Here is a 23,696-nt window from a genome sequence, read left to right on the forward strand (position 1 = left end):
AAGCGACTCCAAAAGAGGGCAAAAGAATGTGATTGAAACACTACAGGTTTAAATGTAGTTTGCCTGAACTATCCCACGTGTTAGAAAATTTGATCTTAGAAATAATGATTGGCTTCATTGACAAGCTCGCAATTTGTTCTGCTAAAGGTTCTATTGCTTCAATATTGCTTGAATTTTTTATACATTTTTTTTCCGCAGTCGACCAAAATTTGTTTAGCGTTGCTTTAGTCCTCAATATAAGTAAAGCCTTTGACTGCGTAAACCATATGCCATTCCTTTGAACAAGTTAAATTTATTGGGCTTCCGTGGATCATTTTCTGACACCCTTAAAAGCTATCTGTCTAATTGCAAATAGTGATATTGGACTATCACTCCGGCTCTATGTTGCCCAACAAAGCAGGAGATCCCCAAGGATTAAATATGTCCCCACAATTTTTAATATTTTCAAGAATGACCTTGCCTTCACTGCATCGACATGTACAATTGTTCAATACGCCGATGACACCGTAGTTCGGGCAAAGTACATAAGCTTTAAGTTAACGAATAACCTGTCACAAAAGGGTGTCTATAACACAAATAATTGGCGTTTTGAAAATCTTCTTCTAATCCACCATTTAAAAGCAAAAGTGGTTTGTTTCAGAACCCATTGTACACTATGTCGATAGATAACTCAGTTTACCCCTTGAATACGCCATATATGTATATGTAGTTGTGGTTGCCGCGATTGGCACATACACCATCCTTTCCAATCTGCCATTGGCCCAAAAAGCGCTTGATTCCAAAAACGTGATATTTGAGCGCCTACGAAGCAACGCTTTTATGCAGCAGAAAACGAATGCCACTATAAACGCGCCTCTCCAGAGCTGACGAAATGGCTGCAATCTATGTTGCATAACATGAAGAGTGAATCAGTGCGGCCTTGGAGGCGTTGAAAAAGTGCGGACACTTACGTAGTAAAACAAAATGCGAAATAATCACGGAAATCAAACGCTGGCACTGCAGCCGTCTGTGTAGTAGGAGGTAAAACTAAGTCGACCCGCTTAGTTCATTCAAATCGCTTTGAAAACGAGATTATCTTCATTGACGAGCTGAGGTCGTGCAAAGCAAAATTAGGTAGGATGGCGTTGACGAGCTGAGCTCGGCAACGCGATCTGGATGTATCTTATAACTGGATGTATTGGGATTAACTGGATCTATAACTGGATGTATTGCCTTGCCAAATCTGCAGGGACATGTCTTAAAAGCCCTTGTTCTCTCAGACAGCAACAAGACGGCAAGTTGGGCCAGTTGGTTGGGATTCATCGTAACGATCGTAACAGCGCAAACAAGAGACGGACAAAGGGAAGGAAAAAAACGACAACACCTGTTGTCGTTTTTTCCTTCCCTTTGTCCGTGTCTTGTTTGCGCTGTTACGATCCTTACGATGAATCTCTCAGACAGGCCTGCTGATAACTCTATATCTATGTTATGGCAATCAGATTATAATGATATTATGAATGCATAGCCTTTTTTCCCTCTTCTCCCAACTTTTCGGGCCCTGCTTTGGTCTTGCTCACAAGCGCCGCTGGGTTTCTTGCAACACCCCCAGATGGCACTCACCTCCTTGCATACCGGCCGGCGTCGTTACTGCGACGTCTCACTGTTTGTGCGTATGGCACGTGCTGTACGTGCTTTCCTATGCAGAAAAATGCAGGTGCTGGGGTGTGGAGGTCGCGTGCTGGGCTGTGATCGTGTAAATATCATATAATCGTCCGTAGTCCGAAGAAAGCGCTTGGAGCTGACGTTTAAACAGCGTCCTGGCCACGTATGCAGAATGAGCTGGTAAACCGGGACTCGAGCGTCTTCGCTACGCATCGAAACGCGGTGCAGACCGCGAATGTATGTATACAATGTTTGCATACAACAATAATAATTAATGAAATTGCAGACAGTCCCATAAGTCAATTAAAGTAACATTTCTGCCACGATGCGATGTTCCTTGTGAGACAATCATAATGCTCAGTCCCCTCAGAGATTATGAACAATGATGCACAAACATGCCTCAAGCAAACACGTCTCCCTGTTTGCATGTGTCTGTGGACTACACAGACAAACAGCAGTGGTGCACGCAAGGCTGGCTTTAACATCAACTCACCACTCTCGTATTGGACTAAACGCTGAAGACATTACACATTCGCCGCCAACATCACCGCTAATTATCGTCAATCAAACCAAACAGCATACAAAGATTCTCTTACAGAGCCCACAGAGTCCCACAGAGCATGAGATCTGTAGATTTTTTATATTATAATTATTACTTAAGGCGCCTACCTCCATGTATTCATCTGCGCTGACTTCTGGTGTTTTCCCCATCATCGTCTTGACATAAGCTGGGCTGCAAAGAAAAAGCAGACAATTTGCGTATCCTTTAGCTTTTTATTTTTACAGCGGAGCTCTATATGTCTACCCTCCCGTATATTTTTTCAATGTCTGTGCCTCAAAACTCCCGCGCCCTCTATAAGGAAGAAAAGCAAACCAGTAATGCATGTGCTGATACCTGGCGTAGCAGACATACCCTTGTCAACGTTCGGTTTACTGCTCTGTACTGTTCATGCAAAAGACAAAATAAATTAAAGCGGCACACATGTGCTCAATTCATAGCCATAGCCACACAAATACTCGCCACACATGGTGGCAGTGCATGTGCGCACAAATTTACTAACCCCTGCCGAAGACTTGTTGAGACGAGGGAAACTTTAAAAATATACACAGGCGCACGTTGTCATCATCATCATCGTCAGCCTATTTTTAATGTCCACTGCAGAACGAAGGGGCTCTCCCTGCGATCAACGATTATCTCTGTCTTGCGCTAGTTGAGTCCAACTTGCGCCTACAAATTTCCTAATTTCATCACGCCACCTAATTTTCTGACGTCCTCCACGGTGTTTCCCTTCCCTTGACACCCACTCTGTAACCCTAATGGTCCACCGGTTATCTACCCTACGTATTACATAGCCGGCCCAGCTCCATTTTTTTTCTCGTAATGTTGCCTTGAATATCCCCTATACCCCATTTGCTCCCTGATCCACATCGCCCTTTTCTTATCTCTTAACGTTACGCCTAGCATTTTTCGTTCCATTGCTCTTTGTGCGGTCCTTAACTTGCTCTCGAGCTTCTTTGTTTCTGCCCCATATGTTAGTACCGGTAGAATGCAATGATTGTACACTTTTCTTTTCAAAGACAGTGGTAAGCGGTTTATTTCCTTGTGAAGTTAATCATTGCAAAGTCATCCACGTTCTAAAGAAAGGCGATAGCTCATTACTACATAACTACAGACCCATTTGCATTCTACCATTCCTTGGGAAAGTCATTGAGAAACTAATCGAAATACGGCTAATGAAATACCTCTCTAAATTTAATATCCTCTCTTCATGCCAGTTTAGTTTTCATCCTGGATATTCCACAGAGCTGGCACTCATCCATCTTACTGACCAACTAAAAAAATTTATCGATGAAGGATTTCTTGCGGCCTCAGTTTTTATCGATCTAACGCAAGCGTTTGACAGCATAAATCATAATATCCTATTCGCTAAGCTCGAGGCAATTGGCATTTGCGGCCCTGCCCTTTTACTACTAAAAAGCTACTTATAACAGACTTCAAGTTGTTTCTATTTCCAATGTGTATTCTCGTTAGCGAACTACTAACATTGGTGTGCCCCAGGGCTCTATCCTGGGGCCACTTCTGTTCTTGATTTATATTAATGATCTACCTAATTGTCTCTCTTTCACAAAATGCATTTTATACCCTGATGATACCACTATATTCACCTTTGATAAAGATATCTCCTCTCTTGTTACTAAACTAAATACTGATTTAGAAAATATTTTAAGGTGGTGCAATGTGAACATGTTATCTGTTAATGCAACTAAAACTAAATTGGTTGTATTTTCTTCTCATCGGCGATCCTTAACATCCATTCCGCCTATCACTTTTGGTCCCCACTGTCTTCCTCCAAGCTCATGGTCATCTTTCCTCGACATTCTACTTGATTGTAATCTGAAATATTTAAATCATATAGCTCACATAAAAAAGAAAATTGCTTACGGTATACGCATCTTAATTAAAACGCGCCCTTACTTCACGCGTACCACATTACTCTCACTTTATCATTCTTTTCTACACTCTCACATTACTTATGGTATAGTATGTTGGGGAAACACCTACAATACTCATATTGCGTCTCTCTGGATAGTTCAAAACCAAACCATGAGAATAATTACTTGCAGTTCACGTTTTTCTAATGCCAAATATCTACTACATGAGAATAACATTCTTACCATCTCTGAACTCACTAAATACAACCTAGGTATTTTTTTCTACAGATTTCTGAATAACGAGCTACCACAGATCACATTTTCACCATCTAACCTGATGATTTACTGTACCACCAGATTCGCGTTAAACAACAATTTTCTTATACCAAGAGTCCGCACTAACTACGGTAAACTAACCGTAGAATTCACCTCCATATCAATATGGAACACCCTTCTACTTATAATGAAAAACTCAAGATCTTTAGAGAAATTTAAAGGAGAACTAAAACTGCATTTATTATTGAAAGACTAACGAGAAGATTTATTGTGTCCCATTTATTTGATATGTCTTTTTTGTTTCATCCGTACTTTTTATTTCTTTATTCTTGTAACAAAGCAAATAAAACGGCCATTAATTTTTAATTCTCTATGTTTTTTTTCACTTGTTCTTGTTCCTATGAGATATGCTAAACCTTGTTATTCTTTACAATCTACTGAGTATATCGATCTGTTAACCCTCTTTTCTTTTTACTTGTGTACTACTTTATTGTTTGCTACTGTTGCTTTAAGACGTTAACTATCATAATAGCTCTTGTACAGGAGGTCCCGATACAGTCTTTGACTATGGGACCTCCTTCTGTATACTAAATACTTGTAATATGTCCCAACCTTTAATAATAAAGGTCGATTCTGATTCTAACGTCCCAGTCAGGATTTAGCAATGCCTTCCCTATGCACTCCAACCCAATTTTATTCTTCTGTAAATTTCTTTCTCGTGATCAAGGTCCCCTGTGAGTAATTGACCTAGATAAATGTACTCCTTTACAGACTAGAGGCTGACTGGCGATCCTGAATTCTTGTTCCCTTGCCAGGCTATTGAACATTATCTTTGTCTTCTGCATATTCATCTTCAACACAGTTCTTACACTTTCTCGATTAAGGTCCTCAATCATTTGCTGTAATTCGTCTCCATTGTTGCTGAAATGGACAATGTCATCTGCAAACCGAAGGTTGCTGAGATATTCGCCGTTGATCCTCACTCCTAAGCCTTCCGAGTCTAAGAGCTTGAATACTTCTAAGCATGCAGTGAATAGCATTGGAGAAGATTGGGTCTCCTTGCCTGACCTCTTTCTTGATAGGTAACTTTCTACTTTTCTTGTGGAGAACCCAGGTAGCTGTGGAATCCTTGTTGATGTTTTCGAAGACATTCACATATGCCTCCTGTACTCCTTGATTACGCAATGCCTCTATGACTGCTGGTATCTCTACTAAATCAAATCCCGTTTCATAATCTATGAAAGCCATATAGAGAGGTTCATTGTACGCCACAGATTTCTCGATTACCTGATTGATGACATGAATATGATCCATCCTAGAATATCCGCTCCTGAAGCTAGCCTATTCTCTTGGTTGACTGAAGTGTTGCCCTGATTCTATTGGAAACAATGTTGGCGAATATTTTGTACAATACTGAAAGCAAGCTAATGGGCCTCTAATTCTTCAATTCTTTAACATCTCCCTTCTTATAGATTACTGTAATGTTAGCATTCTTCCATCTCTCTGGTGCACTTGAAGTCGTGAGGCATTTTGTATAACGGGCCGCAAGCTTTTCAAGCACGACATCTCCTCCAGTTTTGATTAAACCGATTGTTATTCTATCTACTCCAGCCGCGTTTCCCCGGGTAATGTCTTCCAAGGCCCTTCTAAGTTCATCGCTAGTTATAGATGAAGCATTTGTATCCTTTTCATCCCTATGTCGAATAAAGGTAGCGTGACTGCTCTTGGCAATGTGCAGGTCAGTATAGAATAATTCTGCTGCTTGTACTATACAAGCCAAATTGCTGATAACATTATCCTGCTTATCTTTCAGTGCGTAATACATCTTGCCTTGTCCTATGCCAAGTATTCTCACTGATTTTATGCTGCGACCATTTTTTACTGCTTCCTCAATATTTTATATCTTAGAATTTCGAATATCCCTATTTTTTTGTTCGTCAGTCTTGACAGTTATACATTTCAGTTACAAATTTTCATGCTTTGTAGTTTCTTTATTAGATCCTTTGTTAATTGGGAGAGCTTACCGGCTGGTTGCGTTGGTGGCTTATCCACCACTTGAAATGCTACTTCGGAAATCAGCCTAGTTACTATTTCATTAATTACCTCTGTGTTAGCTTTATCTTCATATTCTAAAGCTGCATATTTCTTTGCGAGTGCCAGCCTGAATATGTCTGCATTTAAGCCTTACCGCGTTTAGATAGGCATGTTTCTCTTGGCTAATTTTGCACTTTCTCTCTTCAAATCGACACAAATCCTAGGCCTTACTAAGCTATGATCACGGCACTTTATCCTACCTAACACTTCTACGTCCTGCACTACGGTGGCATCGGCATGAATATCAAATCTATTCCATGTCTTGTATCTCCATTACGGCTTTTCCAGGTCCACTTCCTATTACTGCGCTTCCTGAAGAAGGTATTCATTATTCGGAGCCTATTCATTTCCTTGAATTATACCAACATCTCACCTCTAGTGTCCCTAGAATGGATGCCGTAGTTGCCAATTGCTTGCTCACCAGCCTGCTTTTTGCCCACTTTTGCATTGAAGTCGCCGATGACTGCAGTATACTGATGTTGCACCTTTCTCATCTCTAATTCAACATCGTCATAAAGCTTTTCTATTTCTTCATCATCGTGACTGGACGTTGGAGCATAGGCCAGCACATTTATTCCATATTTCCTTTTTAGTGTTAATACGATGACTGCTATCCTCTCATTATTGCTGAAAAATTCATCAATGTAGCCCACTCTGTCCTTATGAATTAGAAATCCTACACCGTATTCTCTCTTATCTGGAAGACCTCTGTAGCAGAGGACGTGGCCGTTTGTCAGCACTGCATAAGCCTCACCAGTTCTTCTAACCTCACCAAGGCCAATAACATACCAGGCAATGCCTGATAATTCCAGAAAGAGCCCTACTACGCTAGCCTCACTCGAGAGGGTTCGAGTGTTAAACGTTGCCAGGTTCAGTTTCAAGTGGCGGCCTGTCCGGATCCAGAGATTCTTAGGACCTTCTGCCGTGTTCCAGGTATGAACATCGCCTTGGTCAGGTGCTCTGCAGCCGCTGGTGACTGAGGGCCATGGGTTAATTGCAGGATTCATGGTAGGGGCCGAAAACTACACCAGGGAGGCCAATTCCTGCTCTGATGAGGGAGTGTTTTTGTTGAAGCTTTAGCCTTTCTAATTTGGTTGCAACTGTGCTAGTATAGCACCACTGGCTCTCGGCAGATTTCTTGCCGGTGTCAGGCGCCACTCCATGCCTGAAAATATATAGGACTGGAAGAGGATTCGAACTAACGACCTTTACATTAGAAGCCCGGTGTTCACCCTCTGTTCCATGCCACCACGTCAAAGTAAATTAGTACAAAATACGTATTAAGTCCAGTAACTAATTAAAGCTAATGTTTATTTGGCTAGATTCTTTATTTATTCGTACGCTGAGCCGCGTAATGAGGCATTAAGCACTATGTGAGCGTGAAATTAATCCGAAAGAGCGGTACTCTGTTCTCTGCCATAACACCAAGCTCACGAACGAAACATATATATATATATATATATATATATATATATATATATAACATGCACAAATATGTATATGTCCAAGCAAAGCAGACGGTTTCATTGATAGTGCATGATATGCACCCGCTTTGATTTTGGACATTAAGTGGCCCAATTGCAATGTGTATAACATAATGGTTTGGTTAATATAAGAAAGTATGGGCAACGGTTAATATATCATTTTGACCTACGAAGTACTGCTTGCGAGCGTCTGTCATTGCTGCGGAATCAAGCATCAAAACACGTCACAAAACCTGTACATTTAATGTCGGTTTGGAGGTATCTCTAAAGCACACAGAAACCTTAACAAAATAGCCCAAGATATTCAATGGCGTCATTGTTTTAACACGAAAGTGTTTTATGCCGGGGTCCACCAAGACTTCACTGACGTATTTCCGTCACGGAAATACGTCATAGAACATAATACAAAGAAAGAAACCAGAAGAAAAAGTTCCACAAACATGCAAAATTTGGAAATCGAACCCACGACCTCTCGGTCCGCGACGATAGATCGCCGAGCGTTTAACCCATTGCGCCACAAACGCATTTGCAGAGAGCTACACAGACGCGCCTTATATATCTAACACTCCTCCGTGTACCCGCGCTCTTGCTCGGGGCGGTGCCGCCGCCTACGAGCAGAAAAGAGAAGTACTGCATTATGACACTAACGCGCACCGACAGTGAACGCTTCGGTGGTCTCAGCACTACGACGCCTCGATGCCAGCATTCGAAGGGACGCTGGCATCAAGAAGCACTACCAACGCCACCGTACTCAGCACCGTACTCAGCACAGCGGAGCGTGGCCTCCGCAATTAGCTCTGAAAATGTTTCTGAAGTTGATCGCGGAGGCTGCAATTACGACGCGCTGTACGCGCTGATTTGACTCGGTGACGATTCAGTTACGTGCTTTGTCTTGCGCGTTGTATTAGTGTGTCAGTTACGTGCTTCGTCTTTCGCGTTGTGCTAGCGTGTGCAGCGTAGTGCAGCTTCCATATGCACGACGGTTGCTCATGGTCATCGACGTTGGTAGTCGTGATGGAGGAGACGTGCCACCAGGCGTCAGCGTGGGTGCATCAACGCCTAAGGGCGCTTTAGCCACAAAACACCAATATACATTATATATCAATGTGCAATAAACATTACACTACTTCTGTGAAGACACGTTTCACTTTCGTGTTCTATACCGATTCCTATATAAGAGGGATCAACCACATTTTTTTAAATGTTTATGTTTTCACTACTACGTTCTTGGGCCACTAAACATACGCCCATTGTTGGTCAAGAGTCTAGAATGGGTATTACTCACTGGTACAAAAGCTCCTATTGAATGGCTTGATAAATTTATGTATACGTGGAATACACCTTTCGTCATCATTCGCGAGCACGACAGGTAGCCCTCAACATCGCTGCGTAGACGTCGCACACCGCGCACCCGTTTGATCTGGTTTAGTTCTTAAATTTCGACTAGCTTGTAAACGATGCACATCATTCACATAAAAATTGCTTGAGATTGCAGTTGTGCGCTGTGCTGCACAGCAGCATAATGTTTCTTCGGCGGATTAAAAAAATTAGTCATGCCTAGTACGGAACTCAAGCTCCAGTCCATGGCCGTCCAGAGGGCCCGTGAAAGAGCGGAGAGGCTTGGCCTCCTGATTTCGACATGGGAGCAGCCAGCGGCGAGCCGGAGGCCCCAACGGGTCTCCGCTGGCTTGTCCCTCAGGACCTAAATAAAAGTTCATAGTCTGTCTGTCTGTCATGCCATCGCCGCCATCACCATCATCGCGTTGCTGCTGTGCATCAAACGCTCCCGTGACGCACACCAATTGCTCGCTTGCACAAAAATGCAATAAGGGATCCCCAACACGTTTATAGTAGCTCTGTCAGTTCCTTGTCTGCCGCAAAACTTTGAAACACGAGAGGCTTGAATACGCGAAATGTAATCACAATGCACATGGTGCTCTTACTTGATTGAGTTCACACGGACACCATACGGAGCATTCTCTGAAACGAAAGAAAGAGAACCTTCCAATGAGTTGCCTGACCAATCAGAAACAATGACAACGATGTGTTGAGGTTAGCAGCTGAAAGTAATTTGGGTGTAGCCTCCCCTATGTGGGAGGGGGGGGGGGGGCTAAACGAAAAAAAACTAGACTTCACCCGATATGCTTAACTTTGTAAACTTTAGGTCCGTCCAAATAAATGCTGCCTCTTTAGGGTGCAAAACCCACTTCGGCACATTCTGCACAAGGCCTGCAGTATACGCATCCCGCGAGCGCACATGCGGCCACGAAGTCGATGTACCGAGCGCGCACCGTCTCAAGCAAAGGGCAAAGTGCATTTGCCGTTCGTTTGCAATGGGCAACAAAATAAGTAAAGTATGCTGTTTCGTGAAGTTCAGGAGAGCAGGCGAATCGAATAGACCTGCAATGCGTTAGTTACTACGCCGATGTTTGTGGAAAGTTAGTATTTAATGTAAATTTGGGATTTGTAGAGTCATTGGCCGATTCCAGGGAAGTAAATTTGCAGAAGGATTGAAAAGTAAATTTGATTTGACCACATCCGAAACTTTGCACAGAAACTGCAGAGGCGGGTTCATGATCATGTCTCGAATTCTTTCCTTAAGGTGTTCTGCAGTAATGCGCTAATCGCCTTGCACATCTTGCATCCACCATCCTTGCAGATAACAAAGCAAATGGCGTTAAATCGGAACAACCTGGCGGCCAGTTTGAGCTGAATACAGGGATCAAATAGGTCCCAGGGAAAGTAGGCGAGCCGAGATTCCGTTCAAAGTAGGGTATTGCGCGGCATCCTTATAATTTGATACAGACCACTATCCCTTTTTCTGCATCATGGACAAGTGCAGTTTGGCATTCTTTCAATGACCTAGAACAAAGCGAGCCCACAAAATTATGGTGATATTGCAGGTCACCGCACGACACTGTGTCATCAGGTCTTTGTCGCATTCGAATATTCCCCGTCATCAAGCAATTATAATTTTCGGGGATTCAGCGACTGATGGCGGAACTAGAACCATTTCCTTGATCGTGTTCGTTCAACTATGCCATGGCAGGAATCTGGACGAGCGCGCAATGAATCTACACACACAAACATTGCTGTTCACGCAAGGAAAAACCCTTCTTGTGACACGGCAACTTCTTCGTCCTCCATACGTCTCTAAAATACTGTCTTATGTTTAGCACATTGTCTAGGAGAGAACTCGCACCAATACCGCAATCTAAGGTCTCTACGCACTGATGAATATTACCAAAGCCTAATAATATGTCATAAGTGGCCCGCACCAGCAGAGTAACATAAATTTATTTGTCAAATGAATTTATAAGCCCAAATGTCGCTGTTACAAGCAGAAAAAAAACTCATCGTTTGACACGGAAATTCTCAGTCCTCAGCGTTCGCACATACTCTACGAGAGAACTCCACTGTAAAAAACGTTTACACTCTTTGGGTCGTATCTTGTCCCCAAACAATAATCTTCATCTGCCTTGCTTGTGTTTCCTTTCTTGAAAACTCAGCGCTCGCTATACTTTCCTGCCGAAAATGCTGTGTCACGCTGATAACGCGAAAGCCTTTCCTGACTAGAAAGTAAGTACCGATCTCACAGCGTTAAGAATGGAAATGCGGAGAAGACAGATGGCGATTATCGTTTGGGGTCAAGATACAACCCAAAGGGTGTAAACTTTGTTTATAGTGTGGCGCCAGTACCACTATCTAAGTTCTCTAAGCACCCATGTATATTGTCAAAGTCCAATATTATGTCGTGGTTCGCCCGTTCTAGTGCAGCAAGTTAATTCTTAGCGTCTGATCTTCAACGGTTATCGCCGCCTAAACAACTTTACCAAGCCGGATGTATACCGTCTTCCCCACCTCGACGGCGCCCTAAATCGGCACCACGGCTTTTCTACGTTGCAGTTATAGCGCCACTCTATGTGCGCCTGAGATTGTAGTGACATTGATATCTCTCTCTCTCCTACTTTCCGTCGAAATTGCGCCGAGAGTTATTTCGCGGTTTGTTTTGGGAAATGGCGTCGGTCGTTCAACACAACGTTTATAGATACTTTTTTGTATATAAATGTTGGCTCAAGACGCCTCGAACACTGCAAGTAATTGAGTGGAGCTGTGGATTGCACAATCGGTACGTACCATCAGCACCGACACGCGAACAGCGCAGATAAAAACTCGTAGGTCAGATTCGGTTCTGTGATTTCTATGCGTTTGTTCACATGCTACGTCGCTAATCACGCGACGCTTTTTTTACGTTCGTCAGACATTCGCCTTCACCGACTTCTGCCATCGCCTTGAGAGGCGCCCAGCCAGCGAACGGTCGAGAGTGAGGCGCGCGCTTCACTCCATTTATATATACGAGCGAGCGAGCGAACGGGAGAGTGGGGCGCAGGGAGGAGAGAGAGCGAACGGCGAGAGAAGGAGCGGCGAAGCACTGCACCTACCCTCTCCACTCACTCTCCGCTACTCCGCCCGCACCACAAGCTCCGGTTGCAAGGGGCGCGTATAAGCGCGCGCGCCCGCAGCTGTTGCTATGGGAGAGGGAGTTAGAGCGGAGAGATAACACCTGCCGGCGCGCGGACACCGACAGACGCCTGACATGCCCCGACTAAAGGCCGTTTCACATGGTGCGATTTTTCACCGCGATTGTCGCACCGGAAGTGCGATTTCCGTCGCATGCGACGAAAATCGCAGTCGCAGGGCCGATTCTGCGATTTTCGGCTGCGACCAACCGGTTGGTCGCAGCGTCGCAACGTCGCAGCAATCGCTGCGAGTTTTCCGTCAAAATTGCGCCGAGAGGTATTTCGCGGTCTGTTTTGGAAAATGGCGGCGGTCGCTCAACGCAACGTTTACGGATACTTTTTTGTCTATAAATATTGGATCAAGAAGCCTCGAACAGTGCAACTAATTGAGTGGAGCCTTGGATTGCGCAATCGGTACGTAACATCAGCACCGACACGCGAACAGTGCAGATAAAAACTCGTAGGTCAGATTCGGTTCTGAGATTTCTACGAGTTTGTTGACACGCTACGTTGCTAATCTGGCGACGCTGTTTTTTAGGTTGGCTTCGTGTGCTGATAGTACGTACTTTTGCGTGCTTTTCCGTTATTCACACGCGCTGCGAGTGCGTAAATACTACGAGTGTACCTCACGGAAAGACATGGCCTTTGGATGTCCCAACTTTTTGGTTGTACAAGCCACTCGAAAACGCCACAGTTGTAGCGTGGTATGCTTTTACGGAAGGAACAATTTAAAGAATACGCAACTACGGACAAGTGCTGTGGTCAAAAGGTGCCGCTAGTTTTCCCTAATAAATTATCTGATTGGAACGTTACTTCCGCTGCGAGACGCGACTGCTTATCAAGCTCGCAAAGCGAACGTGCAAACTATATATCGTAATGAATGCTCTACAATAGCACATTTAACACTTTGACTGGTCAACAGCTGACCAGGTCAACAGCATTGTCAGTTTGTTTTCGGAGCATTATAGGAACAGTTTTTTCTCATTTTCCCGATGTATAATTTTTCTCCTGCACAAAAACCAATAAACCTTCAATGTGTTGCAGACTTTGTATCCTTACTGCACCTGTATTAACCATCACACTAAAAGGTAATTGCATATTTCCCTTATTTCAGTGCATCGAATTTCTTTTGTTTATGCTGGTCCTAACATATCGCAGTATTCTAAGAAACTACTTCGCCATAAACATCCTTGTCTTTCCTTGCTTTCCCTGTCTCTACTCCCTGTAAAACACATGAAACAATGCGAAAAGCAGGAAAACACGTTGTTTATATAATTAAACAAAATCAGGTCAAAATTGTGCAGTCAAGTCAGCCGGTTGCATTCCTTCTTCTGAATGATAGCATCTTTTCAAGTGTGGGTTGTTCTTGCGTGCCCACAGCTCATAGAGTGTGCACCCTCATCACGAGCTATAGGCCTTGCCCATCAAGATGGAGGAAATGTTGCTAATGAGTATGCAATTGCATGTATTACTGCATAACCTCGTATAACCATATCTCATCATTACTCAGCCGAGCTTGCTATGAGTCATATTCACCAAAATTCTGCTTATCCGAGCGTTCTCTGACTCCTATTCAGCAAAATTATATTCAGCTGAGCATACTCTGACCCATGTTCATCAAAATTCTACTTATTAGAGCTTACTCTGACTCATATTCACCAAAATTCTACTTAGCCGAGCTTGCTTTGACTGATATTCAGCAAAATTATACTCGGACGAGCTTCCTTTGACTCATATTCACAACGATTCTACTCAGGCGAGCTTGCATTGAGTAATATTCACCAAAATCTATTTACCTGAGCTTATTCTGACTCATATTCACCACAATTATACTCAGCTGAGCTTGCCATGACAACCACGTGACAATATTCCCCAAAAGTTTACTGAACCGAGCTTGCTCTTACTCGTATTCACCAAAATTCTACTCAGCCAGGCTCACAGGAACTCAGACTCGTGGTAAGTTCGAAGTCTTAATGAGCCGACGTTGGACTGAGTTCACTGAGCTATGTATACATTACATTATCTGGCCTGTGCGGTGCATGAGCAAACATTGCATATGCGTTGCATCGGATGAAATAAGGACAACTGTACACATTGAAGTTGGTTTTCTAGAGTTTAACTGACCGTGGCGTGAAAGCTTTGCCTCATGTCAATTCAAGCAAGTGCATTGGATCTGCATCACATTTTTTGCCAATCCCCCTGGCTGTCTTGGCCATTACTGGGTGACCACATTTTATACATTTCAACACAAATTTGAATAAATGACTGTGATGCAATATATTTAAAAAAGATGCTTGCATCACTGCAAGTACAACAATCAGAACATGATACAAACACATGCACATAAGATGCATACAAATGCTAAATACATAAACAGACGGAATCAGTTGCCGCCACCTATAGCAAAAAAAAAGAAAGAAAAAGCACAGGCCAATGGTGCAATGGGACCACGCATAACCATTCCCCTTGCCAGGGCTATAGGAGAAACACACGTGGAACCCAGCAGTTACCTCGAGGTAGCAGCTATGGACGCTTTTGCATTCGCAGCGGGCCACTCAACCACTCAAGTGTGTTCAGTGTGTACTTGTACTTAGGCACATTTTTATTGCCTATATATTAAAAATTTAATATGGTCTCCTCAAAAATGTGAGAATGTTTGGATTCTGAGGCTTGCAAAGGTAACTATTTTTATTCCATTCTTGTTCAAGGTGAAAGCTCATACAAAAGCTTAGAGATATTGTCAGTGCCCCTCACTTTTTCTCAGAACATATGTAGTCTGTTATTGACATTCGAGCAGCTTTTCAACATTCAACACCAAGGGAATCAGCTTCCCCTGTTTTCAGCATTGGGTTAACGCACGCAATTCAGGGAGGCATAAAGTTTTGCTAATACAATCGGTTCGGGAATTCCAGATTAGATTGTACCTTGACGCTTTCCTTGCACTTTCTTATTTTGGTCAAATAACCTAGTTTGAAATGGCTCCAATTAGCATGACTAGCTTAACAGACTGGGATATTGGCTTTCATTTCCAGAAAAGGAAACATAGGATCTGCTCCAGTTGCATATGTTTTTGGTTACCTGGGGTTTTCAGCCTCACCTTTAAGATAATGTCCTGAAGCAGGTAGAAGCACGCGCATGCTATTAGCAGATAGTTTCGATAGCTTCTTACTTTACACTTGCCACTGTGGATACAAAGTTGTAGCGTTCGATTTTGTTAATAAACAAACAAACGTACTCCTAACAAGGTATTTAATGTAAGCCGTGGGGCTACGTGGCTGCGCTACGTACTGCAGCATATTAAGCTTCTTCATAAAGATTCAGAGCACAGTAACAGGGCGAGAAACAGTACGAGAAAGTAGACGACACCTATGTCTGTCAGAATGATATGATTCTACGTACACAAGTGACTGCAGCTCCTAAAAAAATGTGGTGCCGGCTTTTACGTGTTTCGAAATATTCAGAGAGCACTTGTATGAATAATTACAGCACACACGCCGCGGCGGACGAACCAGGCTGGCGCTAAGATTAATGTTCGCAACACAAAATCCATTGCCCGTTCTGTAATTACAAACAGATCATTTGCGGCTTCCTTCAGGGGCAGACGTGAGATTTTGGGTTGGTGCTTGCTGCTAAGTTTGGTGCAAGAATATTGCTAGGAGCAGGAACCGCTCATGCGCAATTACGAGCAATATACACACATCCTTTCTTCAGAACCTCACGTTAAGCACGCGTAGCGCGAGGGTCTCTGCGTTGACATGACGACTTCCGAATGGAAGTCGTCCGAATTCCGAATACTGCGTATGTGATGACATCTATATGGGCTTGTTGATAAGTCCTTCGGAAATAGTTTGAAGCGCAAATACACAGACACAAAAGAGCACATGAGACACAGACGAACGTGTACCGTAGCCGACACGTTCCACGGTACGCCAACGCAACGCGTTTCGGCGACGCAGCCGCTGGGCTGGTGATCCGATGTTCAACCAACAGGCCCAAATCGCTACAATTTTGATAAGTCCTCTTGTAATTTTTTGTATCGCAGGAAGAACGAAACGGGCATAAAAGACACACGAGACAACACACCGGCGCTGAACGACCAGCTCGCGAACAGCTGTTTACGTCCGCCATCTCTCCTCGTATTGAACTTCATAAACCGCTGTTGCGCACTCCAAAACAAATTAAACTTTGAAGCATGTTTAAAACACAAAACACGCATATTATTTTCCCCTTAAAGACTGCTCCATAATTTTGTAACGCACAGGTGTTTCAATTATATTTGAAAAATTACACGAGTTATGCCACAAAATTTGGCAGCAAGCAACCCTGGGCGTCCTATCAGTCGCATTGTTGAAATCGCGATAATGTGAATTGAGCCCTCAAAAACCGCATTGCGACGCGTGCGATCGCACCGATTTGTTTCGCTCCAGTAGCAGCATGTGCAACAGCCTTAATGTGTTTTGGACGGGCGCGCACGTCGGGGCAATAGCAAACAATTGATCAAATACACAAAATAGATGCTAGGGCCTTCACACTTTAATATAAGACGAGTTATATTACCCCTTGAAAAATGTCTTCCCAGCAATGCATTGCTGTTTAAAAGTGAAGCCGACTTTAAGGGGTTTGGTTTAAGCTTGGTCTTGGTAAGCTGGCTTTCCAACGTTCTGTGCTGCGGTGAAGCCCACTGAAACAAAAATGCCACGCGAACGGGGCCCACTAACGCTATCGCGTGCCGCTCTTAAAGGCGAAGCTTAAGCGTCCTCCAATTTGTTATTCCACTTATTGCCTTTCAAAAGGCCTAAATGAAAGCATAGATAGGCTGACAATCATGCCTCCCCCCCCCCCCCCCCCCACTGTATCCGGCGCGTATGTTTGAGCTCTCGATAACTACACGTGATTTGCGCCGTTTGTCGCAGTATCTACAGCGCACTCACCTAGTGCCGCGCATCGTGTCAGGTGGTCCAGGGCTGCCTTGGTGACTCCGTAAGCAACGTTCAACTGAACCTGCAGGTAGAAGTGGCAGAGGGGTCGTTTCCTCAAAGTCAAGTTGACGATTATTACTTATAGCCGCTGTAGTTACAGCAGTTTCAGTTGTCAAAATAGCAGAAGTAATAGTTGTGGTGATCCCTAGTAGCCCCATGCCACACACTGGTACACCCAGTAGTAAGTGTATTAGCAGTAGCAGTTGTTGACATTACACTTCACTGCAAATGCAATAAAAGCATTGAGGTGAACGCAGCAGCTATCAGCTGACACCCAATGTTGGTCTGACTTGCTTAACCAGCGCGTGCATCAGTCTTCATTGGGTGGGCGCAGGGAAAGCTCGAGTATAGAAAATGTTTCAATGACGTGATCAGGTGCGTGCTCGTCTTAACGACAATGAACGTTCACTGCATCTTTTTAAAGCATACGCAAATAAATACTACTGTCCAAATATGAAACAGCGCTGTGCATTTTTATGTAGCTTTCTGAAGGGGTCATAAATGAATACTTGTTTATTCGAAAGCTTTAAATATTGGTGTACTCCTAGTAAGATAACAAAAGGCAATGAGCTGCTCTGGCGACATGCACGTAAGAAATTCGACCACAATGCATGGGGCAATCGCGTGGCCGCGCTCTATAGTGATAACGGTTGCTGTTAACATGTACTTAGGACACATGTACGCGGCATTCTTTCTTACGGCCATGAACTTAGGAGTGGCAATGTAAGTCCCTGCAGTTTGAATTAGAAAAACATTCAGCACGCGGAGGATCGTGCGGTCTTGCCTAGCACGGACACGCTGTACCCTTACAAGCCCATGAATGGTGAATTACATACCCATAGTATTAAAGGTAGAGATGCAATGCGCAACTACTCTACAAAATTTTAAAGATAGTGAAAAGACCTGTCTACCTCTTCTTGGTGTATGACACGTGCGGTGTGAACGATAAATTCCGGCCATTGTGGTTCTGGAGAAACGTCACGTTTTTTTTTTTCGTATCGTTGCTCGTATCTATAATGAAACCCATGAATTTTGTACTGCACTATTTTTTTCGCTTCTTATTTATTTTCAAATTCTTCTCCGGTCGTCTCGCCTAATTAGTTCTGATTATTCCAGAAACTCCAGTAATTCACTTGTAACTAAACTTATGCTCTGATATCACATCTATAATGAAACCCATGAATTTTATGCTGTACTATATTTTTCTGAATTTCGTCCCCGGTCGTCTCAGGAGGTGAACAGGAAGTGCTGCAAAAGAAAGAAAAGTGTAACCTGATGCTTGTGCCACTAAAAAGGAACGGCGGCTTGGGGCGCACATATGCGCATGCACTGCGGTAACCGCTGATCGCTGCGCTGCTACACGCCATGTTGAACGCGCCGAACGCGTCTCGACAAACCGAATCAGTTTGTCCGTAGCGGCTATACTTCATTTGTTTTCTGTGAAGACAACAGGGATGATTCCAGTCACTGGTCAAGAGAGTCGTATGCACGCGGCAGTGGCTAATCGTCTTTTTTCGTGAAATCATTTTCCTTCTCATAACCGACAGCTAAGCGTATTGTTTCGTGTTTTTTGTGTGTTTTTTTTTTGTCTTCACAGAAACAACTGGGGAACAGCAAAGACTGCTTTAAGGTTTGATGACGCCATCGTCAAGAATCTCCTTAACTTTCTGTTTAATAGCCTCGCGCTTATTTTCGGAAACACAATAAGGCTGTTGTCGTATAGGGATTGTTTTAGCATTTGACATGATTCGGTGTTCAGTGACAGGTGTTTCGCAAACCTTAGAAGAAAGCGCAAACCATGGCTGCATTTCCATGAGAAACGCGTGAAGCGCGATCTTGACTGAGTAAAAGCTTCGGTTGACACCGATAGTACCGAAGACACGATTAGCAAAGACCACTTTCTGAAATGCGAAGCATTTGGTGATGTCGGCAACAGTATCTTTGTGGGCATGGACCGTGCAGAGGGAAAGGCGCCGATGCTTGCAACTCAAATTTGTACCAAGTGTCTGTGTGCGTTCGTCACAAATTTGAATCAGTCTTCGGGCCGCACATGGACAGTTCTGCAACAAAAATGACACGTTCCTTTTGGCAACCGATTCCCCATTGGGCAAGCCTTCTTGGGTGGCCTCAAGAAGTGCGGTCGTGGAGGTAAATTCACGGTGTCGTCAAAAAGACGCAGTCTTGCCCGAAAGGCGAAGCATCGATTGCGATCGCAAATTTGTAGACAGCTATACGAAGTAAGGATAGTAGTTTTATCAGCCGTATAATCTTGGAAATATTCGTGAACTAGCTAAATTAACAAGCACGGTGTCAGCGAACACAGGCAAACTGAACACATCACACTCGATGACCGCAGAATCTCGCTGTCATAACGCTGGCGTGAGGAGGCGCCGCAGCAGCATCTAACGAAGTGACCTTTTGCTGTCGATCACTTCAACGCCAACTGACCGACGTGAACACCGCACGCACAAAGTTATCAACCGGCTCCAGATCGCTTTCAAGCTACGGCGCGCGCGACTGCGCACGGCCGCGTGAAGTACGCAGTTGCCGCCGGAGTAGATCGCCGCCCATCTTCCCTCCCGCACTGCCTCCGCACTTCCCTCCCTGCATGCGTGCGCGAGATGGAGCTGCGATTGTCGCTTCACCATATGCGCGGCCGGGAAATACGCAGTTGCTGTCAGAGAACGTCGCCATCTCCGCCCTCCCATCCCCCCACGGCCTTTCGCGTGACGGAAGACGACGCCTTTTTTGGCAGCTTCCCTCTCTTGCGCGACGCGCCAGACTGAAACCCGATTGTCGGCGCCCCTCGCGCGCTTTCACTCGCACATACAGCATACGGCGAACGGCGGCAGTGTTTTGGCACTTGGACTTTATACAGAACGTCACGACGACGGCGGCACCGGCGGCAAAAATGCGCCTGCAGTGTCCATATAATTGCTATCGCAATAAAACACGCCGCGCAGTTTCGCAGCTGCCGTCTTCCTTATCCTGTGGAGAACGTGCGGTGCGCTCGCGGAATTTAATTATTGCGCCTTACTCGTCCACGAAATCTATGCCGAGAGTGTGTTGGGGAGAACAGTCGCAGAGAACAAGACAGGTGGCAAACAATGCGGGCTCACGAATTCGGTTCTGGCCGCGCAAGAGTCCGCAGAATAACGACGTAGCCACCATCAGTACGAATATGCGTTCCGTTCGAAGGCATCATAAGTTTTCTCAGAGCTGGTCGCTTGTTTTTCACTCAGAATAGAAACATCCACACCTTTTTCTAACAGGTAAAATGTCTCAAAAAGTTAAAGGTGGCGCGCATTTGCATTCGTACTGCCGTATACATTAGTGTGAGCCAAGGCCAGAGAAAATAACGATGCTGGGTAGCAGTAGGGAGGCAGCGGCCCTTAAATTTTTAGATATTTTTAATCATAAGAAGTAAGGTACGTCCTGTATCCGCGGCACGCCTCTTGCCCTCCGTCCTTGGAAAGACCGTCTGAATTTTTTTATTATTACGATTATGTTGCAGAATGCATGCTTTTCTATATTCGACATAATTGTAAGCAGAATAAACAGTCGGAAGTGAGTGCTCTCCTTGCAGCCGCCCCTTTATATTTACATGTTGCTGAGTGGCCATTAGTATGAACCGACTAGCCCAGCAGCACGCACTACTCAGTCCTCTCTCTACATCTTGAAACAAATCACCGCTGAAAGAATGAGGTACCCGCAGATCAGATCATCGTAATGTGTATTGGGTAGATGTAGGGCCTTTTATAACTGTTCGAGGTATTGTCGCTCTCTTAGTAGGAAGTTGTTCCAACACGGGCGACAAATCTTGTAGTCGTCAGCTGGCCCGATGAATGGAAGTGTCCACAGGTACAACTCTGGTGTTTCGGCTGATGAGCGGCTTTTCGTGCACGGACTACGTCGTTAAGCACCACCTCCACCAATGTTGTTGCGTACTTCTAACAAGATATGTTTTATTGCGGTCACTCGCAATAAATATGGACACTCGAAGCACATTTCTTCCGCGGTCGTAGACGTCGCTGTGCGGTTCCATAAAGTAACAACCCGGAAACGTCGTCGCCCCGCGCCGTACGCTGTATGTGCGAGTGAAAACTTGCGAGGATAAGCCGCCGACTGCGACACAATCTCGCGCATGCGAGGGAGAAAAGCTAGCGGAAGCGCGCTTCTGTGGCGCGTTAGGCCTCGGGGGGGGGGGGGGGGGGGGGGGCGGTGAGGCGAGAAGGTGAGTTTTACTCCGGCGGCGGTCGCCCGGGCGCTTATCTTGAAAGCCATCTGCGACGTGCAAAATGTGTGCGCGCGCGCGGGCCTCATCTTCAACGCGAACTACGATGTGAGGAAATTGTAAATAGTGCCGGTAGCCTCGCCTGCATGCGCTGTGCTTTCAACGTTTAGTTCAAGTTGAAGCGAGAGACGGCACGAAAGTCAATTCGCTCGCTGCTATTGCCGCGCCTCCTCACTCCAGCATTTTGACAGCGAGTTTCCGCGATCATCGAGCGAGATGCGTTCATATTTGCCTGTGCGCACGTTACATCGTGCTCGTTAATTTAGTTAGTAAGCGAATGTTTACAAAGGTATACGGCAGATAAAACTACTATCCTTAGTTCGTATAGTTGTCTACTAATTTGCTATCGCAATCGATGCTTCGCCTTTCGGGCGAAACTGCGACATTTTTTTTTTTTCACAAACGCGTTGTCATCTGGTGACGGAGCGTGAAGACTTCGAAAAACAGAACGTAGGTCCTATATTTGTTCGTCGCCTGTGCGCTCCCTCATGACACCACACGGATATATTGTTTTTGCAGCTGGCCTGTGCATTTTGATAGTATATCATGATGGACCGGCAGCTAGCCACGTTACGGTATCGTTCGAAATATTTTGTATATCTTTTTGTGTTGCTGAAAATGAAGTTCCGTTGGTTGGCTGGCTGACTGGCTCGCGGGCCGGCCAGCCGGTCGGTTCGTCGGTCGGTCGGTCGGTCGGTCGGTCGGTCGGTCGGTCTAACAAGGGCGCATTATGCAACCACTCTTCAGAACGGATGAGATGATTTCTGGTATTCATTCAGTTATCGGTAATAACTGGGAAGGCATATTTTTGTGGTCATACAACTTGAACTTAAAGATAGCCATTTTAGAATATTAAAGCTTTCCAACTGCGCAAAATACTCTCATCGCGCAAAAGATTCTCCATTACATCCCCGCACTCTCATCTGCTTCAAAGACCGCGAACTAAGCCTCGGCCATGAACTAAAATATTGCGCAAAGCTGTTGCAACGCAGTACGACGGATATAAAGCCTATAATATGTTTGAAAAATTGGTCGCCATCCCGCCCTGCGAACGTGAATGTCCAGCGAAGCTATATCAAACACCACATGGTCGAGCATTGTATTCATGCTGTTCTTCTGGTGTCTAACTTCCGTGGTCTACCAATGGCAGGCTTAGAATGAACTGAATGAGTTGCTAGACGGGTCTCCCTTTTATATATGAAAGCGTGGTGACGTGTCACTCATTACTGTATATATATATATATATATATATATATATATATATAGCGTCCCTAACTAGAACAGCTATACAAAAGACAGTCTCAGTGAGTCGGTGTCGTCCGCCATTTCATCTCACTTCTTCTTTTATGCATCCAACGCAGACTGTTTCACTCTTCCGGATTCCTAGTGTATTACACCTCCTGGTGTAATACTTAAATGTGCTTCCAATAGAGGCCCATTCCTTTTGACCCGATGCTCCGGTGTACCAGACATTCTGGTACACCGGAGACAACAAGAGCCGGCCAGGACGATGCGAAATTACAAAATCAAACTGTTGCAGATAGTTGACCCATGTGGCATTGCGACCTCTTGGTTGTGCCATGCTCAGAAGTTGAGTCAGTCCTTGACGGTCAGTGAAAAGGATGAATTTTGCACCTTCCAGGTAAGTACAAAAATTGTGAACAGCTTTTCAGGTGGCCAGGGCTTCCTTCTCTGTGGTTGAGTGATTACCGCGGGTTAGCGTATTTGTTATAGTACTGCACAACGCGGCGTTTCGTTTGATCAGCCTGTTTTTAGGGTTTCTGGTATGGAACTGCACCAGTTGCATAGTGTGATGCGTCCGTGTTCATCACGATCGAAAGGCAGAGAAAAATCCGATATTCGCAAGATTGGGTCCGACGATATCATTTTTACAAGCTCACAATAGGCACCTTCGTGCACTCCTCGTCCCATTGAAAATGCACGTCTGTCTGGGTTAACCGTGCCAGGCACCTTG

At 44.6% G+C, this 23,696-nt stretch overlaps 1 protein-coding gene across 1 annotated transcript in view; it reads right to left on the reverse strand.

Annotated features, from left to right (window-relative positions):
- LOC125944337 (uncharacterized oxidoreductase TM_0325-like) overlaps nt 1-23,696 on the reverse strand; it is a 103,663-nt gene that overhangs the window by 42,787 nt on the left and 37,180 nt on the right. The window contains exons 6-8 of the mRNA XM_049664724.1: nt 17,380-17,449; nt 9,872-9,908; nt 2,311-2,374 (exon numbers count right to left, since the gene is read on the reverse strand). Of these exons, the coding sequence (XP_049520681.1) occupies nt 2,311-2,374; nt 9,872-9,908; nt 17,380-17,449 (171 nt within the window). The remainder of the gene's footprint in view (nt 1-2,310; nt 2,375-9,871; nt 9,909-17,379; nt 17,450-23,696) is intronic.

This window comes from Dermacentor silvarum, chromosome 3, assembly GCF_013339745.2.
Source record: "Dermacentor silvarum isolate Dsil-2018 chromosome 3, BIME_Dsil_1.4, whole genome shotgun sequence".
Taxonomy (NCBI): Eukaryota; Metazoa; Arthropoda; class Arachnida; order Ixodida; family Ixodidae; genus Dermacentor; species Dermacentor silvarum.